The sequence below is a fragment of the Babylonia areolata genome, chromosome 5, assembly GCF_041734735.1.
Source record: "Babylonia areolata isolate BAREFJ2019XMU chromosome 5, ASM4173473v1, whole genome shotgun sequence".
Lineage (NCBI taxonomy): Eukaryota > Metazoa > Mollusca > Gastropoda > Neogastropoda > Buccinidae > Babylonia > Babylonia areolata.
In genome coordinates this window covers 29,246,084-29,268,763 of record NC_134880.1, presented here as the reverse complement: position 1 = coordinate 29,268,763, position 22,680 = coordinate 29,246,084, and the positions used below count along the sequence as shown (strand labels likewise).

The 22,680-nt window shown below is 42.0% G+C and overlaps 1 protein-coding gene across 1 annotated transcript in view; it reads right to left on the bottom strand.

The window, feature by feature from the left end:
* The window catches only part of LOC143282444 (gamma-tubulin complex component 4-like), a 43,139-nt gene that overhangs the window by 1,319 nt on the left and 19,140 nt on the right, over nt 1-22,680 (bottom strand). The window contains exons 8-15 of the mRNA XM_076588086.1: nt 17,282-17,406; nt 16,211-16,367; nt 14,770-14,904; nt 12,673-12,787; nt 8,028-8,220; nt 5,456-5,590; nt 1,843-1,959; nt 1,363-1,502 (exon numbers count right to left, since the gene is read on the bottom strand). Of these exons, the coding sequence (XP_076444201.1) occupies nt 1,363-1,502; nt 1,843-1,959; nt 5,456-5,590; nt 8,028-8,220; nt 12,673-12,787; nt 14,770-14,904; nt 16,211-16,367; nt 17,282-17,406 (1,117 nt within the window). The remainder of the gene's footprint in view (nt 1-1,362; nt 1,503-1,842; nt 1,960-5,455; nt 5,591-8,027; nt 8,221-12,672; nt 12,788-14,769; nt 14,905-16,210; nt 16,368-17,281; nt 17,407-22,680) is intronic.

Here is a 22,680-nt window from a genome sequence, read left to right as displayed (position 1 = left end):
TACTGGAGGGATGGTGGTATATAAAAAGCATAAACATGAATTGGAAATATACAAATATAGTCTGAATATATATGTATACATATATAAGTACTTGTGCATGTGCACACTCACCCTCACACACATGCATGCCAACACACAACAAATGTCCACACAACAACACAGCATATCAATGCAAATACTCTCTTGAATATATGTCACATATTACAAATTAAATGTGGGGCTGATGATTAGGTCTACAGTTAACTGGTTGAACAATTCTCTTATATTCACTTTTAAGTTCATTTGAGAGACAGGGCACTGAATGTTTTGGATAAAAAGTTATTGGAAAACAACTGGTTTGGGTTCTAGCATTTCCAAATTGATGACCTGAGGGAAGCAGCTCATAAATTCTGAAAGCTGGATATGATTCATCCTGACACTGATACTGTTGCCCTACCCCAGTAAACCAACAGGAGGAGTTTGTATTATACTCCATGTTTGGTGTTTACATATACTTACCATGTCAAACTGATGCAAACTAGGCCTATGGTTTGCTCTGTTTGGCCAAATTTCGCGCGGCTAACAGTGAAAAGACGCCCCTCTTAGTCTGGCCCGCTCTTAGCCAATCAAACGCCTCTAACAGCTATAAGCGCTAAACCAACACTGTGTTAATGTCTCTGTCATGTTTCAGGCTGTTGGAACCTCAAGTTCCTCTCTTTCTTTGTCTGGACTCTAACACGGCCAGTCTGGCAACACATTGTCATTACAGGACTGGAAATATCCCAGTCAATAAACACACAAAAAACAGTTCTGATCCCCTGCAATTTAAACCATACACTGGACACTTTATCCCAGGATACAAAACCACTGCTCTTGCATCACATCAACATCAATCACAGGAATTTATCTTTGGAGAAAATAAAGCTGAGCTGACTTATCAACAACTTTCATTGTGAATCGGTCTTAGCAAAAAAGCAAGTGAAGGGGGAGGTGAGGTGTAGCTGGCTCTACAGCCCTGTGCCCCCAGCAGACCTGTCAGGCATCAGAACACTCCAGAATCTAATTCTCTGAAGAAGGCAGAAGACCAGGGGCTGCCAGGCCCCCGGTGGTGTAAAGATGCAGTGATACTGAAAAAGATGGCGCCGACACTTTTGCATGCAGTGTGCAAAAACAGAACGAGCCGTTTCAGAATACCATATATGCGTAAAATAACAACAACACGAAAAGCTATTTAAGAATACCATTTCAGAATAAGATTGCGCTCCATAAAAAATTTAACCCGCGACTGCCCAAGCCAAAACCGCAGTCATCGGTCCCCCAATCCTCTGAAATACGAAGATCAGCGAACCATTCTGATGCCTGCCTGTGCACTGCATGACTCACCTGCCCAGCTGGCCCCCAGATGTGGTGTAGTACTTGTTGAAGTCCAGGCGCAGCAGTAGCTGTGTCAGGTGAGGGCTGGCATTGTGGCTCGACACACTCGACAGGATGCGAAACAAAATGTTGGATTGCCGCTGGAAGTTCTGTAAAAGGACAAAAAAAATATCATGCAGGATTTAAAGATTAATTTATAGTGAAATATGAAAATGAACTGCCATCATTCTTTTTTAATTGGAAAAATACACTTGCACTTGCAGGTAGGAAAAAAAGGGGGAGGGAGGCACTCTCGCTGTAGAGACACACTCTCCCTAGGGAGAGAAGCTCCAATTTCACACACAAAAATATGTTGCGACAAAAGAGTAATACAACACTGATTCTGGCACATGGGCCCCAAAAACAAGGTAACGACATAAAACAACAACATCAACACGAACAACAAAAAAGTGATGAAGAGAAAGAAAACAGAGATATACATTCACTGACCTTGGTGATAGCAGAAAGCTGGGTCAGCTCTTTATCAGCCAAAGGTGACAGTTGAATGGTCAGCAGGCGACAGAAGGAGGAACACAGGTCCAGGATCTCGCTTAGACAGTGTGACACCTGAACCAACAGTGTGACACCTGAACCAACACAGTGTGACACCTGAACCAACACACCACATTCATGGTACCCAACTGACAGAGTGACACTTGAACCAACAAACCACATACATGGTACCCAATTGACAGTGTGACACCTGAACCAACACACAGTGTGACACCTGAACCAACAGTGTGACACCTGAACCAACACAGTGTGACACCTGAACCAACACACCACATTCATGGTACCCAACTGACAGAGTGACACTTGAACCAACAAACCACATACATGGTACCCAATTGACAGTGTGACACCTGAACCAACACACAGTGTGACACCTGAACCGACACTGTGACACCTGAACCAACACATGGTGTGACACCTGAACCAACACACCACATTCATGGTACCCAATTGACAGAGTGACACTTAAACCAACAAACCACATACATGGTACCCAATTGACAGTGTGACACCTGAACCAACACACAGTGTGACACCTGAACCAACACAGTGTGACACCTGAACCAACAAACCACATACATGGTACCCAATTGACAGTGTGACACCTGAAATAACACAGTGTGACACCTGAACCAACACAGTGTGACACCTGAACCAACACACAGTGTGACACCTGAACCAACAAACCACATACATGGTACCCAATTGATAGTGTGTCACCCGAACCAACACACAGTGTGACACCTGAACCAACAAACCACATACATGGTACCCAATTGATAGTGTGTCACCCGAACCAACACACAGTGTGACACCTGAACCAACAAACCACATACATGGTACCCAATTGATAGTGTGACACCTGAACCAACACACAGTGTGACACCTGAACCAACAAACCACATACATGGTACCCAATTGATAGTGTGACACCTGAAATAACAGTGTGACACCTGAACCAACACAGTGTGAGACCTGAACCAACACACACAAGGTACCCAACACACAGTGTGACACCTGAAATAACAGTGTGACACCTGAACCAACACAGTGTGAGACCTGAACCAACACACACAAGGTACCCAACACACAGTGTGACACCTGCACCAACACAGTGTGACACCTGAAATAACACACCACACACATACGCATAGCAACCAACACACAGTGTGACACCTGTACCAACACAGTGTGACACCTGAAATAACACACCACACACATAGCAACCAACACACAGTGTGACACCTGAACCAACACACAGTGTGGTACCTGCACCAACACACAGTGTGACTTCTGAACCAACACACCACACACATAGCAACCAACACACAGTGTGACACCTGAACCAACACAGCACACACATAGCAACCAACACACAGTGTGACACCTGAACCAACACAGCACACACATAGCAACCAACACACAGTGTGACACCTGAACCAACACACCACACAGATAGCAACCAACACACAGTGTGACACCTGAACCAACACACCACACAGATAGCAACCAACACACAGTGTGACATCTGAACCAACAGTGTGACACCTAAACCAGTTTCAGTAGCTCAAGGAGGCGTCACTGTGTTCGGACAAATCCATATACGCTACACCACATCTGCCAAGCAGATGCCTGACCAGCAGCATAACCCAACGCGCTTAGTCAGTCCTTGAGAAAAAAAAAAGATAAATACACAAAAAAAAAACTACTACTAATAATAATATGTATAAGGCGCAAAAACTTGACGAAGTCAACTATAAGCGTACCCAACACACAGTGCCACAGCTCAACCAACACAGTGTGATATCTGAACCAACACACAGTGTGACACATGAACCAATACACAGTGTGACACCTGAACCAACACAGTGTGACACCTGAACCAACAAACCACATACATGGTACCCAATTGACAGTGTGACACCTGAACCAACACAGTGTGACACCTGAACCAACACAGTGTGAAATCTGAACCAACACATAATGCCATACACAAACACACATTCTTCCAACCTAAAATAAGTCCAAATATTTATGCACGACAAGCACAAAACATACTCTCTCACACACACACACTTTTTAAAATCACTTAATTGGACAGTATGCACAACAAGTACAAAACACACACACACGCACACACACAAACACTGTTTAAAATCACTTAACTGGACAGAAGTTGAATTAACCCCTTGACTGTCTTGTCCATCAAATTAACATAGTTCTTAGAGCTGTGACACCTATCTCTGCTATGAAGGAGGTAAAAAACATTTGCGCCTATTCTAGAAGGGTGAGAACCACTGACTGATGCTAACAGGCTCAGGAAAGGTTCATAAAAAAGATCATCTTTCCCATTGCAACTCACTGAGTCATATAGTTCTCGTGAAATAATTTTTTCTCCCAAAAACTGAAACTGGTGATGGTGATGCTACGATGGTCTCGGACTCACTAACCTTTTCACTCTTTCACTATGATGGTCTCGGACTCACTAACCTTTTCACTCTTTCACTATGATGGTATCGGACTCACTAACCTTTTCACTCTTTCACTATGATGGTCTCGGACTCAATAACTTTTTCACTCTTTCACTATGATGGTATCGGACTCACTAACCTTTTCACTCTTTCACTATGATGGTATCGGACTCACTAACCTTTTCACTCTTTCACTATGATGGTATCGGACTCACTAACCTTTTCACTCTTTCACTATGATGGTCTCGGACTCAATAACTTTTTCACTCTTTCACTATGATGGTCTCAGACTCACTACCCTTTCCACTCTTTCACCGCCAAGTTTCTGTGTGAAAATCACTCCCCTGCCCCAAATATTTTAGACTCCATGCTCTCAGTCACACAATTTGGTTCATGTCAAAACAATAGAGTGGACATGTTCACTTAAAACCTGGTCAGAGGGCAAAAGTTAGTCATTGTTCTATTGTCTGAGAAACTGGCTGCAGCTGTCAAGCTTTGCTACAATGTAAAATATGGTCTTTAAACTTGACCCATTGATGTCAACGAAAGTTGCTTATGGTTGTGCTCTGACTTGCCGACTAAAGTTGCCTATGGTGGAGAAATAGTTCAACGTTTAAAGAAATTGTGAACTGTTCCCTGAAAACCATGCATGACAAACTCCACAAGAAAAAACAAAAAACAAGCAAACTTGAATACCTCAGTCATCAACGAAAAGTCAAATATCAAAATGAACTATGCATGTAATGTGTGTGTCTGGGTTCAGGTGTGTGGGGATTTGATGAAAAAAACTGTGTGTATCTGTGGGTATGTGTTGGTATCTGTCCAGAAGACTTACGGACACAAACATGGGTGTGTGTATCTGTGGGTATGTGTTGGTACCTGTCCAGAAGACTTACGGACGTAAACATGGGTGTGTGTATCTGTGGGTATGTGTTGGTATCTGTCCAGAAGACTTACGGACACAAACATGGGTGTGTGTATCTGTGGGTATGTGTTGGTATCTGTCCAGAAGACTTACGGACGTAAACATGGGTGTGTGTATCTGTGGGTATGTGTTGACGTCTGTCCAGAAGACTTACGGACTTCATGTGGACAAAGCTCTGGGACAGCAGAGCAGCCAGGAAGTGCTCATGGGCCAGCTTGACTGCCTCGAAGTCCCGCGTGGTGTTGATGGTCTCCAGCAGCAGACCGTACTGTGACTCTATCACATCCACCTGAAACACACAAAAACAACCTTTTCTTTTTTCTTTTTTGAAAAGCACTTGTATTGTATTGTATTGTTTTGTATAACATTGTATTGCATTACTCTTTCTGTCACAACAGATTTCTCTTTGTGAAATTCTGGCTCCTCTCCCCAGAGAGAGCGTGTTGCTACATCAAGAGTGCCACCCATTTGTTCGTATTTTTTCTGCCTGCAATTTTATTTGTTTTCCTATCAAAGTGGATTTTTTCTACAGACTTTTGCCTGGAGAAATCCTTTTGTTGCCATGGGTTCTTTACCATACACTAAGTGCATGCTATACACAGGATATGGTTTATCGTCTCATCCAAATGACTAGCATCCAGACCACCACACAAGGTCTAGTGGTGGAGGGTGGGGGGGAGAAATGGGATTCGATCCAGTGCCCTCAGAATCTCCCTCTTCCTATGCAGACATGTTACCTCCAGACCAACACTCCACATGTGTACCTTTTTTCGATCAGTCCCCACCCAACATTGGGTCTACATTACACAATTTATGACAAAATCAAGTGTGCAGAAAAAACAACAACAACAAAAAAGCAAACAAACAACAAACACCACACACACACACAAAACAGACAAGCTGTTACATTGTTCATGACAAAATGAAAAACATGTAAAAGTAAAATAAATAGAAGCGAGTCCCAGATCAAGTTCATATCAGTGATCGAGTGACAGACTGACTATACAGAGAGAGAAAGAGATGCAGACAGACACAGGCACATACAGGTAGAATGTGAATGCCAGTTGGCCCATTCTAAATGGGGTCCACCCAATGACAGTTATGAGAGACTTGGGGCAGAAGGGAAGGGGAGAGAAACAGAACAATAGTGCATGAGAGAATTTAAATGACAAAACAAGAAGTGTGCAGAAAAAACAACAACAAAAAAACACAAGCAAACAACAAACACCACACACACATTACATTGTTCATGACAAAATCAAAAAAACATGTTATAATGAAACAAATAGAAGCGAGTCCCAGATCAACTTCATACAACTGCTTGAGAGACAGACTGATTGACATACAGAGAGAGAGAGGTGCAGACACATACAGGCAAGGTGTGAATGTCAGTTGGCCCATTCTAAATGGAGCCTAAACAATAACAGTTATGAGAGACTGGAGGCGGAAGGGAGGAGAGAGGGATAGAGCACCAGTGCATGAGAGAAAGAGTCAAAGACAAAGAGAAAGTTTCAGTTTCAGTAGCTAAGGAGGCGTCACTGCGTTCGGACAAAACCATATACGCTACACCACATCTGCCAAGCAGATGCCTGACCAGCAGCGTAACCCAACGCGCTTAGTCAGGCCTTGAGAAAAAAAAACACAAAAAAACTAAACAAAAAAAAAACCGGGGGAATAAATAATAGATAAGCTGACATAAATAAATAAATAAATAAATAATAATTATAATAATACAATAATAATTATTGTTTGCTTGTAGAAAAAGATAGTAGTAATAATAATAATAATACTAATAAAATGATAATAATAAAAAAAATAAATAAATAAATAAGACAACAATGGTGATAAATAAGCGAATAAATGTAAAACATGAAGACACACATTCACACATACACCCACACATGCGTAACAGAAATGCACCAAACATGCAGTTTCACAGATATGAAAGCACAGTCAAATACATATAAACGTACATGAGCTCCAACACACACACACACACACACACATTACCTTGCACCTCCTCTACCCCCGTCCTCCACACACTCATTTCTAGTCTACGTATCACAGCTTCCACGGCACACACACACACACAAACACACACTCACAGAGATGAACACTTACTGGTACAAGCACTCACACATACGCCCATATCTCCCACCCCCAACCCCACACACATATATACAAAGATATATATATATATATATACGTTCCAATATCCTGTTGCTCCCACAGTGTAGGCATGCATACACTCACATACCTCATCCTCTACCCCACCTCCCCCTGCACTCCCACCTCCCCTCACACACACACACACACGTACACAGATCTCTCCGGACACTTGTGTACACTTACACTCTCGCGCATTCACAAACGCACTCAAAAGCACAGACCCACACATACACACAAGCACACACATACACACACACACAGAGGCTGCCACTGACTGGCCGCAAGAGGGATGGGAAAAGATCTCTGATGCCAAGAACGTGGCGTCTAGTGTGTTGCTCTGTCTATTGTATTTGGAAAGAGCCACAGAGACTAGAGAAAGAAAAGATAGTACATGAAATTTTGACCACTCTTAGACTTCATCCATTATCATGACTATTATTATCATTATCATCATCTAATCATCAACACACGCACATCTTTACACAGTGTCCTCTGTACTGTTCCCTCACATTTCAACACAGCTCCCAGAACACAGGAAACATCCTATTGCCTCATACCTGAAGATAGTATTGCAGGTTATCCACCAGGAAGGACATGTGGTGCCTCAGCTGCCACACAGACAGGGTACCCTCCCCCTGGGTGGCAGGGTGGATGTCCTTGACCTTGCCCTGCATCTGCAGGGACCAGGTGGACTGCAGGTCTTGCTGGGTGCGCCTCACCGCCAGCAGGAAGCGGAACACCCGGTTGTACCTGTCACAGGTCTTCTGTCAGTCGTTTCAAACACCTGGTTGTACCTGTCACAGATCTTCTGTCAGTCGCTTCAAATCAAACACCTGGTTGTACCTGTCACAGGTCTTCTGTCAGTTGCTTCAAATCAAACACCTGGTTGTAGCGGTCACTAGTCTTCTGTCAGTCGTTTCAAACACCTGAATGTACCTGTCACAGGTCTTCTGTCAGTCGTTTCAAACACCTGGTTGTACCTGTCACAGGTCTTCTGTCAGTCATTTCAAATCAAACACCTGGATGTACCTGTCACAGGTCTTCTGTCAGTTGTTTCAAATCAAACACCTGCTTGTACCTGTCACAGGTCTGCTGTCAGTGGCTTTAAACACCTGGTTGTACCTGTCACAGGTCTGCTGTCAGTGGCTTCAAACACCTGGTTGTACCTGTCACAGGTCTGCTGTCAGTGGCTTTAAACACCTGGTTGTACCTGTCACAGGTCTGCTGTCAGTGGCTTTAAACACCTGGTTGTACCTGTCACAGGTCTGCTGTCAGTGGCTTTAAACACCTGGTTGTACCTGTCACAGGTCTGCTGTCAGTGGCTTCAAACACCTGGTTGTACCTGTCACAGGTCTGCTGTCAGTCGCTTTAAACACCTGGTTGTACCTGTCACAGGTCTTCTGTCAGTCGCTTCAAACACCTGGTTGTACCTGTCACAGGTCTGCTGTCAGTCGCTTTAAACACCTGGTTGTACCTGTCACAGGTCTTCTGTCAGTCGCTTTAAACACCTGGTTGCACTTGTCACAGGTCTTCTGTCAGTCAAAGTGAATGGATGGAAAGTGTGTGCAGAGATGAGAAAGAATTTCTGTTTCAGTCTACTACCTCCATAATTGCATGTAAAATTTTAACTCACTCCGGAAGATGGAACGCTATAGTGTTCCTGACATAAGGCAGCGTTCCAGACAGAACGCTATAGCGGTTTCGACATTCAAAAAATTTTCAATGCTTTCCTCATGAGGAAGCATAACAATCGCAGCTACATGGGGCACTGTGAACGTGTCAAAGGTCAAATAGGAAGTTTCATCGTGAGATTCCGTAACAACACACTCACTGGCTACTGGTTCACTTCAGCACCCCACATGACAAGCTAATCTGCATACATATCGAAAATGGCGCCGCAGGCGACACAAATGGAAATTTTTTGAGTAAAATAGATCACGACAGCGGCTTTTACGGCTGCTGAAGTGATAGAAATGCTTCAAACTGAAGGTTCCGACATCGATGAGGATGATGACGTTGAATCAAGTATCTGTAGTGAAGAAAGCTACCAGCAAGAAGGTACTGACAGTGACTCAGATTCGGAGGGCAGTGAACAGGGAGGGAGGTGGGTGTACACATGACGTGAGGAGAGGGGTCAGTGGGTCAAGGTCAGCAAGTTTATTCACTTCAGTTACCTTATGTTTTATATTTTTTGTCATTTTTTTCTAACCCCAACAACGGTTGCAGGGAAAAGCAAGGGAGGAAACTCCTGAGTTAAGCGGTGTGACACTTTCCTTCAGTTTGATTCCGGACTATAGCCTGAAAGAACTTCATGTCTTGACTATAGGAAAGACTGGATACTGACATAAGTGTATATTTGTATTTCTTTTTTATCACAACAGATTTCTCTGTGTGAAATTTGGACTGCTCTCCCGAGGGAGAGCATGTCGCTATACTACAGCGCCACCCATTTTTTTTTGTATTTTTTCCTGCATGCATTTTTTGTTTTTGTTTTTTGCTGCCCCCTCATCTGCACCGTTTCAGTGGCATTACTCCCACGCCGCTCATTTAGATTCTCCCATACACGGCCACACCCGGGTTCGTCCGTCGCAGTTCCAGGGAACCATCGATGTTAGGTCGCCAGGAGGCCACACACCAGAGGAGACCCTGCACTGCTGCTGAGTCACTTCGGTGGTGTTCAGTGGTGCCTGTTCTGTTTTAACGTACTTAGGACACCACCTACTAAGCCCCCCACTAACGACAATAATGGCTTAGTCGCTGAGCCAGACTGAGTGAGTGTCCCTCCTAGAGTGAAGACCGCCACCATGCCCCTCAAACAACAGCCCCCCATGAATCTGCTGACGCTGACAGGACTTACCCCAAGCACGGAAAAGGAGGGGTATCAAAACTGAGGTCACCATGAGAGCAGGGTATGAAAGGCCACAGGCTTGGAGACTATTTTGTTTATATTGATGGCGATGAAGGAGGAGGAGAATGATGATGATGATGATGTTGCTATGGAGGTCCATTTTGGTTTGGGACTGCATGACAAAGCTGTACTCTACGCTTCCTGTCATAATGATATCCCGGCGTTAACCTGGCCCAAGAGATACAGACACTTGCAGTGTTGGTCAGGTAATTAGAGCAACACACCCAAAGACGCATCCTTGAAGTGGATGACACTCGACTGTGTGGTCCCAGTCTCCCCATTTAAGCCCACAGCACACTCAACTCTGGGAAGCAGCCGGCCACAGGCCGAAAAACCCACCTCCGCTGGGATTCGAACCTGCGTCCTCCCAGCCGTCAGTCCATGACGCTAACCAATTCGCCACGGTGGCTGGTGTTTTTTCTTTTCTTTCTTTCTTTTTTTAAATTTTTTATTTATTTGTTTTTCCTGTCGAAGTGGATTTTTCTACAGAATTTTGCCAGGAACAACCCCTTTGTTGCCGTGGGTTCTTTTACGTGCGCCAAGTGCATGCTGCACACAGGACATCAGTTTATCATCTAATCTGAGTGACTAGCGTCCAGACCACCACTCAAGGTCTAGTGGAGGGGGAGAAAATATCGGTGACTGAGCTGTGATTCGAACCAGAGCGCTCAGATTCTCTCGCTTCCTAGGCAGACACGTTGCCTCTAGGCCATCAATCCACATGTGTCTGTGTGTGTGTGTGTGTGTGTGTGTGTGTGTGTGTGCATGTGTGTATGTGTATGTGTGTGTGTGTGCATATGTCTATGTATGTGCGTGTGTGTGTGTGCATATGTCTATGTATGTGTGTGTGTGTGTGTGTGTTTGTGTGTGTTTATTTGACACAACGTGAAACATTCATTTCTGTGAGTGTTTGATTGTTATGTGTGATATATATATGTGTGTTCATGTGTGTGTGATATGCATGTGTCCACTTTTGAGTTGGCTAGTATGATGAAATACCATTACTTGTTCACTGCCAAGGAAACATAACTCCTGCTGCAGGGCTTCTGCCAGGAAATTTTCAGTGAAAATAGGTATAAATCAAGGACAAAATCATACAGGCTACATATTTGTCAAAAGTATGCAAAGCAAATCTTTAGTCAAAAGTATGCAAAGTGAAATGAAACTGACCAAGCCTTCTATTAAAAGCATTTTTTAAATTATGGGTGTACAGATCATGATTTTGAACTGGTTGAACAACAAAGTGTATTTCAACTATGTAATTTTAAGTTTCTTGATAAATAAAACATACACATGTATATATAATTGTGAATGTTTCAGCAAAACGTAAACAACAACACAAATATGCAAACAAGGAAAACCCACCGCACAGTCTCCAAGTTGTTGCAAATCAACTAAAATTACAATCAAAACTATCAGACTACACATTTTGGGGGGACAATTCTGAAATGTGGGTTATCATCAAAATCCTTAATCCCCCCTCTTCTTCCTTCTCTCCCTCCCCCTACCACTTCCTTTCTTTGGCTTGACTTTGTTGATCTTGTGGCACTTGCCTTTTCCCTTTCCCATGCCCACTCCATTGCCAACACCCTCCATGAAGTTTCTTAAATATTTTCAGGCTTGTGTTACTCGTGATATACCACTATATTTATGTGTAAATCTGAGAACAATCAGTATAATCTGGGTCATCGTATCCACCTTTGCTTGCTTGAAGTCAACCAAGAATGACAGTCACTGTCTGCTGTGTGTGTGTTAGATCGCTCCAGTTGCTGACTGGGCTGGCAGGTGGTCAACACTTTGAGCCCCATGTCACAACATATACCATATTAGGACTGTGTTGATTTTTTCTGATGACAGAAATATCGTCATCTTCTGGGTTTGACAACAGTAATGACATTATTTCTTTCTTGCTAAAGGAAAAGTTGATGAAGCCTCATCAGTGGTTAACCCACCATGCAGGCAATACGGCCACAACTATAGTATGACCCTATCATGTAGGCAGTGAACAGGTTAAAACTAACTTACACATTTTTATTCATACAGCCTTTGTCATACCACATTTACAATAGAGTAGTAAAAAAAACACACCAAAAAACAAAAAAACCCACAAAAACAAAAAACCCCAAAAACTTGCAAAATACAAAAATTACTATTTCTGTTGAAACAAACTGACCAACACAATCCAGACAAAAAATAATAAACACAGTCCTGTCTTGTACAGATGACAAGACACAAATCTATCGCACAATTATTCATGAGGTCATAGTGATTTCAGTTCTCCATGGCTGACTGACTTTTTCAGAATGGACGGAGTGAAGAAGATGTGTAGAGGCCACTGAACGGTGCAGGTCAGACCCAGACAGCTCCACCCTGTCTCCACTGGCGCCCCACTGCCGCCACTCTCTGTGCCTGAAAGTGATACAGCAGCAAGTTGTACAAACAGCTGTGTCATACTCATCCATCATCTGTGCCCTGCAGTCGTACAAGCTCTACAAAAAGTCTCAACCCTTTTAAGGCTAGACTGGAATTCTTTGCAACTACAAAAAAATATTGCAATAATAGCACTTGATTTTTTTTTTTTAAAGAAAGATAACATTGATATTAAATCTCCCTAAAATGCTAGCCTAAATTTCTTTGCAACTACAAAAAAGTAATAATAATGATTATATCAAAATATCAATACATTTACATGTTGGCAAGGCAAGTTAGAAATTTTCTTTTGAAAAATTCAGATCTCAAGCAACCATGAAGGGAAAAAAACTCCTGACCCCATCACCAATCCTGGCTACCCAAACAGGAAAACAAAAATAGGATTAAAAAAACGAAAGAAAAGAATTAAACACTAACAGAGAGGTACTCAGAGTCGCATTCATTCACTAGTTTAGAATCCTCCAGGTACTGAGGCACCCGACATGTCTCACTTAAGGATCATCAGCTGACAGGCAGAGCAAAGTAAATAAAGACATTTTAGACTCCTCTTCAAATGCAAAACCCAGCATTTGGATCTCACTTTAAAATGATAGCCATGAGGTATCAAAAAATTAAAAAGCCCACTTTAAAGGCATTTAAAAAAACAAAGTCATTCATCCTTCACCAATTAATCAACCAAATCTAATCAGCAAAATCCAGTCTTTGAACACAAAATCCTTTCCAAACACAGCTGACATCAGTCAAACCAACCCGAACCCATCAGTCAACTAATGTCTGCTCTCTTTTATCAGACATGCCAACCCCCAGATTTTGCTTTTAGGAACAAGGATCACAAAAATCTGGGACACACAGAAAAATTCAGGGACAAACTTCAGCACAAACCTACTTAGAAAAGTGAAATGCTTTGTAGCATTTAAAAAAACTACTTGAGTCCACTTCAGCACTAGATTTGTCACAGTTCAACGCTTAAGCTCTCAATGTTAAAAAGCCTGTAATATTTTTTGTTCTGACTTAGTTTTTCCATTAACACTGCATTTCTTTTGTGCTTTTCACACTCAGTGTGGTGCCCACTGTCATATCTTGTAGCAGACATTATGGAAATTTCACGCTTGTGAAATTCTCAAAATGGATACGTTTCATCTTTTTTGCCAACTTGCAAACATGGCCATGTTTCTGTGTATTTTCTCCTGAACATCAGTACATATCTTGAATACAGTCCATTCTTCTGTGGCATTTTGTCAACATCAGCAGAACTTTCATGAACTGTGACTGAGAACCAACAGATATTGCAAAAAACACTGCAGCGCCTGTCAACAAACGTGGTCAAGCTGGTACCCAGCAAAATTTCCATGCATGTGATGTGCACTGTAAAAATCAGTTAGGGGGTTACCTCATTTTTTCCTTCTTGCCTAATGTCTTCTTCTTTTCTGGCACAAATCTGGATACACCAAGACAGTAGGCATGTCTGCTCCATTGTCAATCAGGCAAATCAAACCAATCAAACAATCAACTTATTTCCATATAAAACCCTTGAAACAACTGTTCTGGTTAGAGTGCTGCACTTGCAATTTGAGGATCCAGGGTCATCCAGTGCCTTTAGAATGGAGATTTTTCCAGTTTCACACCGATAGATCTGCTGGTACCTGAACCCCAATATGTGTCTATGTGTACAAAAGTAGAACATCAAATATGCCCATTAAAGATCCTGCAATCCATGTCAGTGTTCACTGGGTTGTGGAAACACAAACATATCCAGCATGCACATCCCCCAACATGGAGCATGGCTGCCTAAATTTATCTGGCTGGGTTAAAAGTCTCATACATGAAGGAGTCCACTCATAGAGCAATACAAATGAACATGGGAACAGCAGTCCACAAACAGAAAAAAAGAAGGAAAAACAGCAACATACTTTCATCAAAATGCTTATTCAGCACACTAGGTGTGGACAGTAAGGAGTCACCTCTGTCTGTGGGCTTGGTAGCTGGTGCAGAAGGGGTGGTGGTGGATGGGGTGACGGTGAGTTTGAAGCGTTGCAGCAACGCCTCGTTTTCTATCAGAACATTGCGCGCAGCCTGCTGATAGGCTGTGTTCACGTCTGCACATGGAAACCAGCTTTAATGAATGAATGAACGAGCGAACGAATGAATGAATGAAATTTCATTTTATGAGGTTAAAGGAATAAGCAGAAATGTTTTTTTTACATCTGGCTCTCTGGGCAAAATTGAAAAAAATATCAGAAAAATACATACACAAAAAACAAATTATTCATGATTTAAAAAAAACAACAACAAAATGATGTAAGCAGACACATCACTTAATTGTATACGCTGATAATGTATAAATGTATACATTGTGAATATTCAATTCTGTCAAAACACATTCTTGTAAATCTCTTTGAACATTGTGCTGGATTGTGTTTGAAGAGATCTCCACCACATCAGATCTGCATTTCACTTACACCAGACAATTTACAGGCCTAGTTATGTGTTCACATCCTTCAAACTTTTAACCCGTTCCCGTTTGTTTCCATGACTTTCCTTCTACCTGATAACAAACTTTGCTATAGTATGCCGAACAATTCCCACGGTAACCAACTTTTCAGGCAAGATCAAAGGCAAAGAAATGGTTGTTCAGCGCAAATTCCAGTATGTTCATTCTAGCCAATTCAGTTGAAATATTGCATGCAAAAACATGTTGATGGTATAGTTATTGTCATTCTGAGTAGTCTGTCCAAAATCTATTTTTCTTTTCTTTTAACTTTGGTCTTAAATTGTAAATCTGGCAAACCCAAATGCTTATCATGCATCACACCAGAATGACAAAAGAAAATCTTGTGGATATGGATGCTAAACAAAATAAACTATATGTGATCAATAAATAGGGTTTTAATCTGAAACAATTAAACCACTATAACTGGTATGTGCAGCAAAATTTTTGTTCATGTTAAATTCAAATTTGGTGTTGGCTGATCAAGTGTCCCCCCCACCAAATACCCCCCCTCCCCCCAAAAAGAAAAAAAAATTGGGTAAAGTTCATTACACAAACACACACACACAAACAAATCAGCTTTATTTCACAGACTTACTTTGTTTACACACATGATCAAAGGGTTATTTCACAGACTCAGAGAGAGAGAGAACAGGTCACAGTGTACCTTCTCCTTTCACTCACTGTGACCCACTCACAAACATTTTACCAACATCCCATGCATGGAAATATCAAGGGAGTCAAAGTTTCTTTCAAGGCTGAGCAAAACAGAAAAAGCATGGTATTTGGATTACAACATACATCAACACAACACTGGCACTGTGTGTTACAACATATGCTGTAAGTCACCAACACAGCCATGGGGATAAAAGGCAGGAAAAAAAAAAAAAAACCCAGAAGAGCTCAGCACACACCATGCTCTGTGCTAGGTGCGGGGGGCCCATTCAACAGATGCTGGGCTTGGTCGATGAAGGCCAGGTAGAGCTCCCCTCGCCCCAGAAGGAAGAAGTCCTTCATCACACGCAGCTCCCCCTTCAGGTGGGCCTCTTGCACCACCATCACCCACAGGTGCTGCACATCGCACCATTCATACACACTGGTTATCATGAATTGTTTAAAAAAAAAAAAAAATTGCATAACTTTTAAACACCAAAGGCCAGAAATTTCAAATGTCAGGAACTCAGAAGAAATGCATGACATTTTGAGAGCTGGCATTTCTATCTCAAAGATTCATACAGGATTAAGATTTCAAAAAATAATTATTTTACTTTTGCTTTAAAATTAATTCAAATTCAGGTGGAACATGTCGCAGCAGTGCTTTATCACTGAAAGAAAAAATACCCTTTTGTTATCAGCAATATAGAGTCACAAATTTTAAACTTCTACAAACCTGATAAAAAATTTTTTAAGACTTTAAAGGAAAAAAAGGCATTTGTGTGTGTGTGTGTGTGTGTGTGTGTGTGTGTGTGTGTGTGTGTTTTAATTCTTAAAAAAAACACCAAAAAAACCACTTTTAATACCAGTATGAACACTGACACAGGAACACATCTGGTGCTTTACTTTGCACTCTGTAAGATTCTGTTCTGACAAACTATTCTGTTCTATCAAAAATTATCTTTGGTTTCATGCTCATACCTGTGCTCTCAAATTCATGCAGACTCAGCCTATTAGAAATTGCACGTTCAAATTATTTTGTGGACAAGTAACCCATTTCACCCATCACTACTTTTTCTTTTAGTTAACATTCCTACAGACAGTTTTATCAAAAAATAATTCAAAATCAACTGCCTAGTTAAAATAAGCCTTTTATGTCTACACTGATTTCTCAACAAAGCTTTGTTTCAACAACTATAATGTGCATATATGAATAATGATTTAAGTCATGGAGATTTTATCATCTTAAGTAAATATATTAATAGCAAAGCGCATACAATTTATGAAAAAAAAAAACTTTCATAAATTGTTTGACTGACAGCAGATCATACCTCGGCAACATGCAAACGGATTTTGTCAACCAAGGCTTCAAAGGCTGACCCACTGAAAGTTGGGTCCTGAGCCAGCTTCTGAATGTCCTTTGTAAATTCTGCCTCCCTCTCCTTCATAAACTGGCCTGTTCAGCAACACACAGAAACAACAAGTAAGTACAATATAGCACCAGTCTTCTTTGACTCTGAGGTAAGAATCTATTATTTCAAATCCCTGCATCTTCAGCTGTTAGCATTATTCAGACATTTCCTGTAAACTCTTGGCTTATAGATAGGTGGAAGCTTCAGAGACCTGTCCCATTCTGTTTAACATGTGCTGCTTTTGACATTACCCTGACAAAAAATGTGTGTGTGTGTGTGTGTGTGTGTGTGCATGTTTGTGCAAGTATTATGAACATACTTTTGTACATAACCATGACTGAACCACATGTGTTCAGCGCTTAACTTTTAGTTCATTGCAGTAGCTAACTTGCTCCCGCATTCAGCTTGGGACAGAAAGGCACCGCTTAAAAATAACATGCAGCAGCCGGGATAGTTAGAACTATGGCCTGGAAGAGATAGCAGCACAATGATGTGCCTCTAGTTGTTGCCGGTTGTTGGGAGGGAAAAGACCAGCAGAGCCGCGTGTACTGTGCAGAGCGATGGCAGCAGCCACAGGGAGAAAACAACACATCTACTATAATATCTGATAACACGTTGCTTGTCACCACAATCATTCTATAAACAGTACGGTTTGAAAGAACACAGTCTTAGCTTCAAAACAACAGGAAACTTGAATATGAACATCCAATTACTTTTCTCAGGATACCCATTTGAAAAAGTAGGCATGCTTATCACCAGTTTGTGAACACATGCATTCTGACAAATTTTTAACACACAAAATCTAATTTCACTGAGTTAGCACAACACACAAAATGCATTTCAAGAACAGTATAATACACTGGCATGCTGCTCACTAACCTGTGTTGACTATTGGAAAGTCTTGGAGAAGCTGTGGCTTCAACTATTGTAGCTTGTGCAAGTACTCCACTAGCACACAGTGATTCAGTCAGTCACACACATGGAAGTGAATCACAGTCACGACACATATCTGGATGGCAGCTTTATTATTTTGAAAAACAAAATAAAAAAATCAGTGTCTACTGACTGGTTTGTGAATAAATCTAAAACTGTGAAAGTGGTGGTCATCACCATTCAAAGTCCTAACCAACTGTCCACTTCATAAATTGCCTAACAGTCAACATGGTCAAGTGTGGAGCTGCAAGCAGGTTACTACTTTTCACTCTTCACCCCCAGTAAGCTGGATGGGCTAGCTTGCCCTGACCCTACATAAGGCAGAACCTGGCCCACATGTGCATGAAAAAAAGAAAAAAAAAGAGAGCTATGAGAGGGAAACAGAACTGGGGAGGGGAGAGAGAGGGACAGGTTCAAGATGTGTTGACAGACACGGGGTGTGGGGAGATGATGGAGAGAAAGTGAGACATGAAGACAAGAGACTCAAGACAGGGCTCGGGGAAGAGAAGGGGATGGGGAGTGGGGGGGGGGGGGGAAGTCAGAGACAAAGTGAGATGAAGATGAGAAAACAGAGAGGGAGGAGTGATGGTGACAGAGAGAGTGAGTGAGATCGAGAGATGAGGATAAGAAAACAGAAAGAGAGGGGGGGAGTGGGGGGGACGGAGAGAGAGTGAATGAGGCAAAGAGAGATGAAGACAAACGAAAAAAGAGATGGTGGAAGGGTGGTGACGGAGAGATAGTGAGTGAGACACAGAGAGAGAGAAAGGGAGAGATGTGGATAAGAGAATAGAGAGACAAGGTAAAGAAAAAGGGGTGACTAGAGGGAGAGTGAGAACGATGAGAAGAGGCAAAGGGAGAGATCTGAGAAAAAGGTGGTAAGAGCAGGGTGACTCAGGGATGGGGAGAGAGAGAGAGAGAGAGAGAGAGAGACACGCCCCCCTTAGCACCTGGATGGGGAAAGAAAACAAACAACCCAGCCAACAGACATGCAAGATTATAGCCAGTAAAACCAGAAATGGTGTAGTGGTATGAAGGCAGAAAGACAGGCAGACAGAAAGAGGGAAGAAATGAACTGGAAGCGGACTGTGTTCTTTGGTATTCTTTCCTTCTTGTCACATTTGTTTGCCTTTCGTTTCTATCACAGACTGCAGACATGGAGAAACAATTGTCATGTGTTCTTTTATCAAAATCCCGAGTTTTTCTGATGGAATCTTGACACCTCTGACTCTGATCTTGAGTTAATTGACGAAGGCATGTGTTTCTTCCCCTCCCTGCTCTCCAAATAATCCCAACCCCAATTTTAATGCGTGCAGAAAATCTGTGCAGTGAGCTTCTAACATGTGCTGTTTGGGTGTGATTCTGACTTGAGGGAAATGTTTTCTGAAAAAATGCAATGTAATCTGAGATGTACTTGCTTGCCTCTGTGATGTCAGTGTCTGAGACAGGGAGTGTGTGAGAGATGGCCTTGTGCACGTGTGCATAGAGAAAATTCAGCTCTTTGTATTTTTCTGCCATATCATGTGCTTTGTTGTGGAGATCCAGACTGTCTGTCAGCTGATGTTTTTCTGACAATTCTCTGACAAATGTTCTCTGTCATCTGCTCTTGTATGTATTTATTGCAGTGGTTGCCAACAAAACTTCTGCCATGGTATGCTTGCACAGTGATGTTTTGTTTGAGAGATTCATCTAAGCCAGCAGCAATGGGACCAGAAATGGGTGGTAGTTCTGTGAACTGTTGAGTTTTGTCTTCTATGCTGTTATATGGTAACCCTATCTTCCCTTCCAGTTCTGTCTTTGTTTCTGTGAAATTTGGTGTGTTTTCTTCAAGGAAGGCTAGTTGTGTTTCTGCACTCTGCTTTTCTCTTCTGTCTAGTTCTAGTGATTTCAACTGACTGACATAATCACCAAACGCACAGTTCTCTTCAAGTACAGAATCTTCTGCAGCCGATAAGCAATTTGTTGGTCAAGAGCGTGACACTCTTGTTCCTGTTTTTTGACCACGCGCAGCATGATGTGCAGGAATGGAGGTGTGACCTGAGTGGGCTCAATGTCAAACAATGGCTGATGACAGACATTGTTGAAAGCACGGGCAAGCTTTTTATTTTTGCCTCGGTGTTTGAATTTCCTGCAATCAGACTTGACTTCTGGAAACTTGTGGCTGTGCAGCAGGGGCTTTCTGTATTTGTGGTTTTGAGGCTGTACACCACAAACAGGGGTGAAAGGACTGAGCCCCAGAAATTCCGAGGACTTTCAATAGGAAGTTATAATCCCTAAACAGAAACAACCTATTAGTATTGCGCTTCCCTTTCCATGTCATTTTGCTCAGCATGTCTAACTCATATCTGTACGGCTGCAAAACTGTCTTCAGGTTTCTGTGCTGTCAGAAGCATTGACAATTGCCAATAAAAAGGTGTTGTGTTATGAATTTGGTGCCCTGACATTGGCTACCTGAAGCATGAACTTAAAACTCCCTCCCTCATGGTCCCCTCCCACTTTGATGTAGATTTCATTCTCAGGGATGGCACCTTCATGCCAGTAACATCCACTAACATTTTTGTGAGGTGTGTGTGATACTTAGTCTCCTCTCGCATAAGTGGAAGCGTTATGTGTGGCACAGGTCTCAGTTTAATTTTCTTAGGGGTGGGGGTTCTACACAACAGCTGTTTGAATGGAGATGTTGCTGTGTCAACAAATTTGGGTTCTTCTGAAGAAGTTTGTGAAATGTCTGGATATGTTCCCGCTTGTGCAATTTGTGTTTCAGATATGGGTGAGGTGTGTATGTCAACTACTACAGGCTCACACTCTTTTCCTTTTACAGGGGTTGATGTGTGAATATCAACCACTGTCAGCCCACAGTGCGTTTCTGTCACTGTGGTTGACATGTGTACATCATCAGCCACAGGCTCGCCTTGTTTCTCTGCCAGCGTGTCTGTCTGTGTATCAACCATAGAAGACTCACACTGTTTTTGTATCATTGTGGTTGAAATGGTCGGCAGAAACACTGATGTATCACACATTTCTAGTTCTACTTTTTGCTTTTTGGGCCTGCCACCTTTTCTCACAGGTCTGCCTCCTCTTTTCTGACGTTCAAACTGTGAACACACAGGACACTCACTCACTAACAAGTGAGAGTCATACACAACCCACAGTTTAGCAGCACGGTCTATTTGTGTTTTGACATTTCTCAGTGATGTGGATGAGGGAGTGTGTTTCACTGTATTAATTCTGCAAAAACACTTCCAACACAAGGTCTGAGAATGGGTATCACTATTGTCCATCGCTATTTCAATGCCATGGATATTTTTAACTCCAATGCCACCATTGTGCACATTACAGCATAGGGGCCAGAATTCTTCTTGGAGCGTTACCCACAAATTCTACACAATAAATGCAACCGTCAAGTATAAAATGCTTCCGAGTGTGATTGCTCCATGATTTGAAAACAGAGAAAAGAAAGAAATGGCTCAAACAAGAATGAACGACAGATGAAAAGAAAACAAGATCGAAAGGGGTGAGGTTCAGTGTGCAAGATGGAGACGGACAGGGAAAGAAAGAGGAAGATGTTGAAGAAAGAAGAGAAGAAAGAAAAGAATGAAGGGAGAACAAAATGAAAGAAAGGTCAGAGAGTGTGCAGTGAACAAAAAGGAAGAATCAAAGAAAGAACCACACACACACACACACACACACACACACAGAGACAGAGAGACTAATACAAAGACAGAGAGACAAAGGCACCTTCACAGAGAGAGAACGATTTTTTGAATTCAGATAGAGAGAGAGAGATAGAGAGAGAGAGAGAGGGAGAGAGAGAGAGAGAGAGAGAGAAATTTTTCATTCAACTAAAGAGATAGAGAGAAAGAACGATTTATTCAATCCAGATAGATAGATAGAGAGATAGATAGATAGAGAGAGAGAGAGAGTAAAATGAATAAATGCCAGACGAGAGATGTAGTGCAAAGAATGAGTGATGAGAGCGAGCGAGCAGGATATGAGTGGACAGCATGTGTTGAAAGAAACAGAAAGAAGAAATGAAAATAATAAGAAATACAAACAGAAAGGATGACAGAGAACAGAGGGATGAGAGAGAGACAGAATGAATGAATGAATGAATTACTGAATGGAAAGTACAAAAAACAACTAGAAGAGAATTAAAAAAAGATATAAGAGAGAGGGTAGAGAGCAAAGAAAAACAAAGAGTAAGCAAGAGAAAGAGAGGGAAGAAAACAGAATGAAATATGGAAGGAAAGAAAGAAAATGAGAGAGAAGAGAAGAGGAGGTGAAGGAAACCCTATTCACATATTTCTGCTGTGAAAAATACACCACTGCCAGTCACAGCTGTCAGCAAACAGTTCTCACAAATAAAATTAAATGTCATGATATTAAAA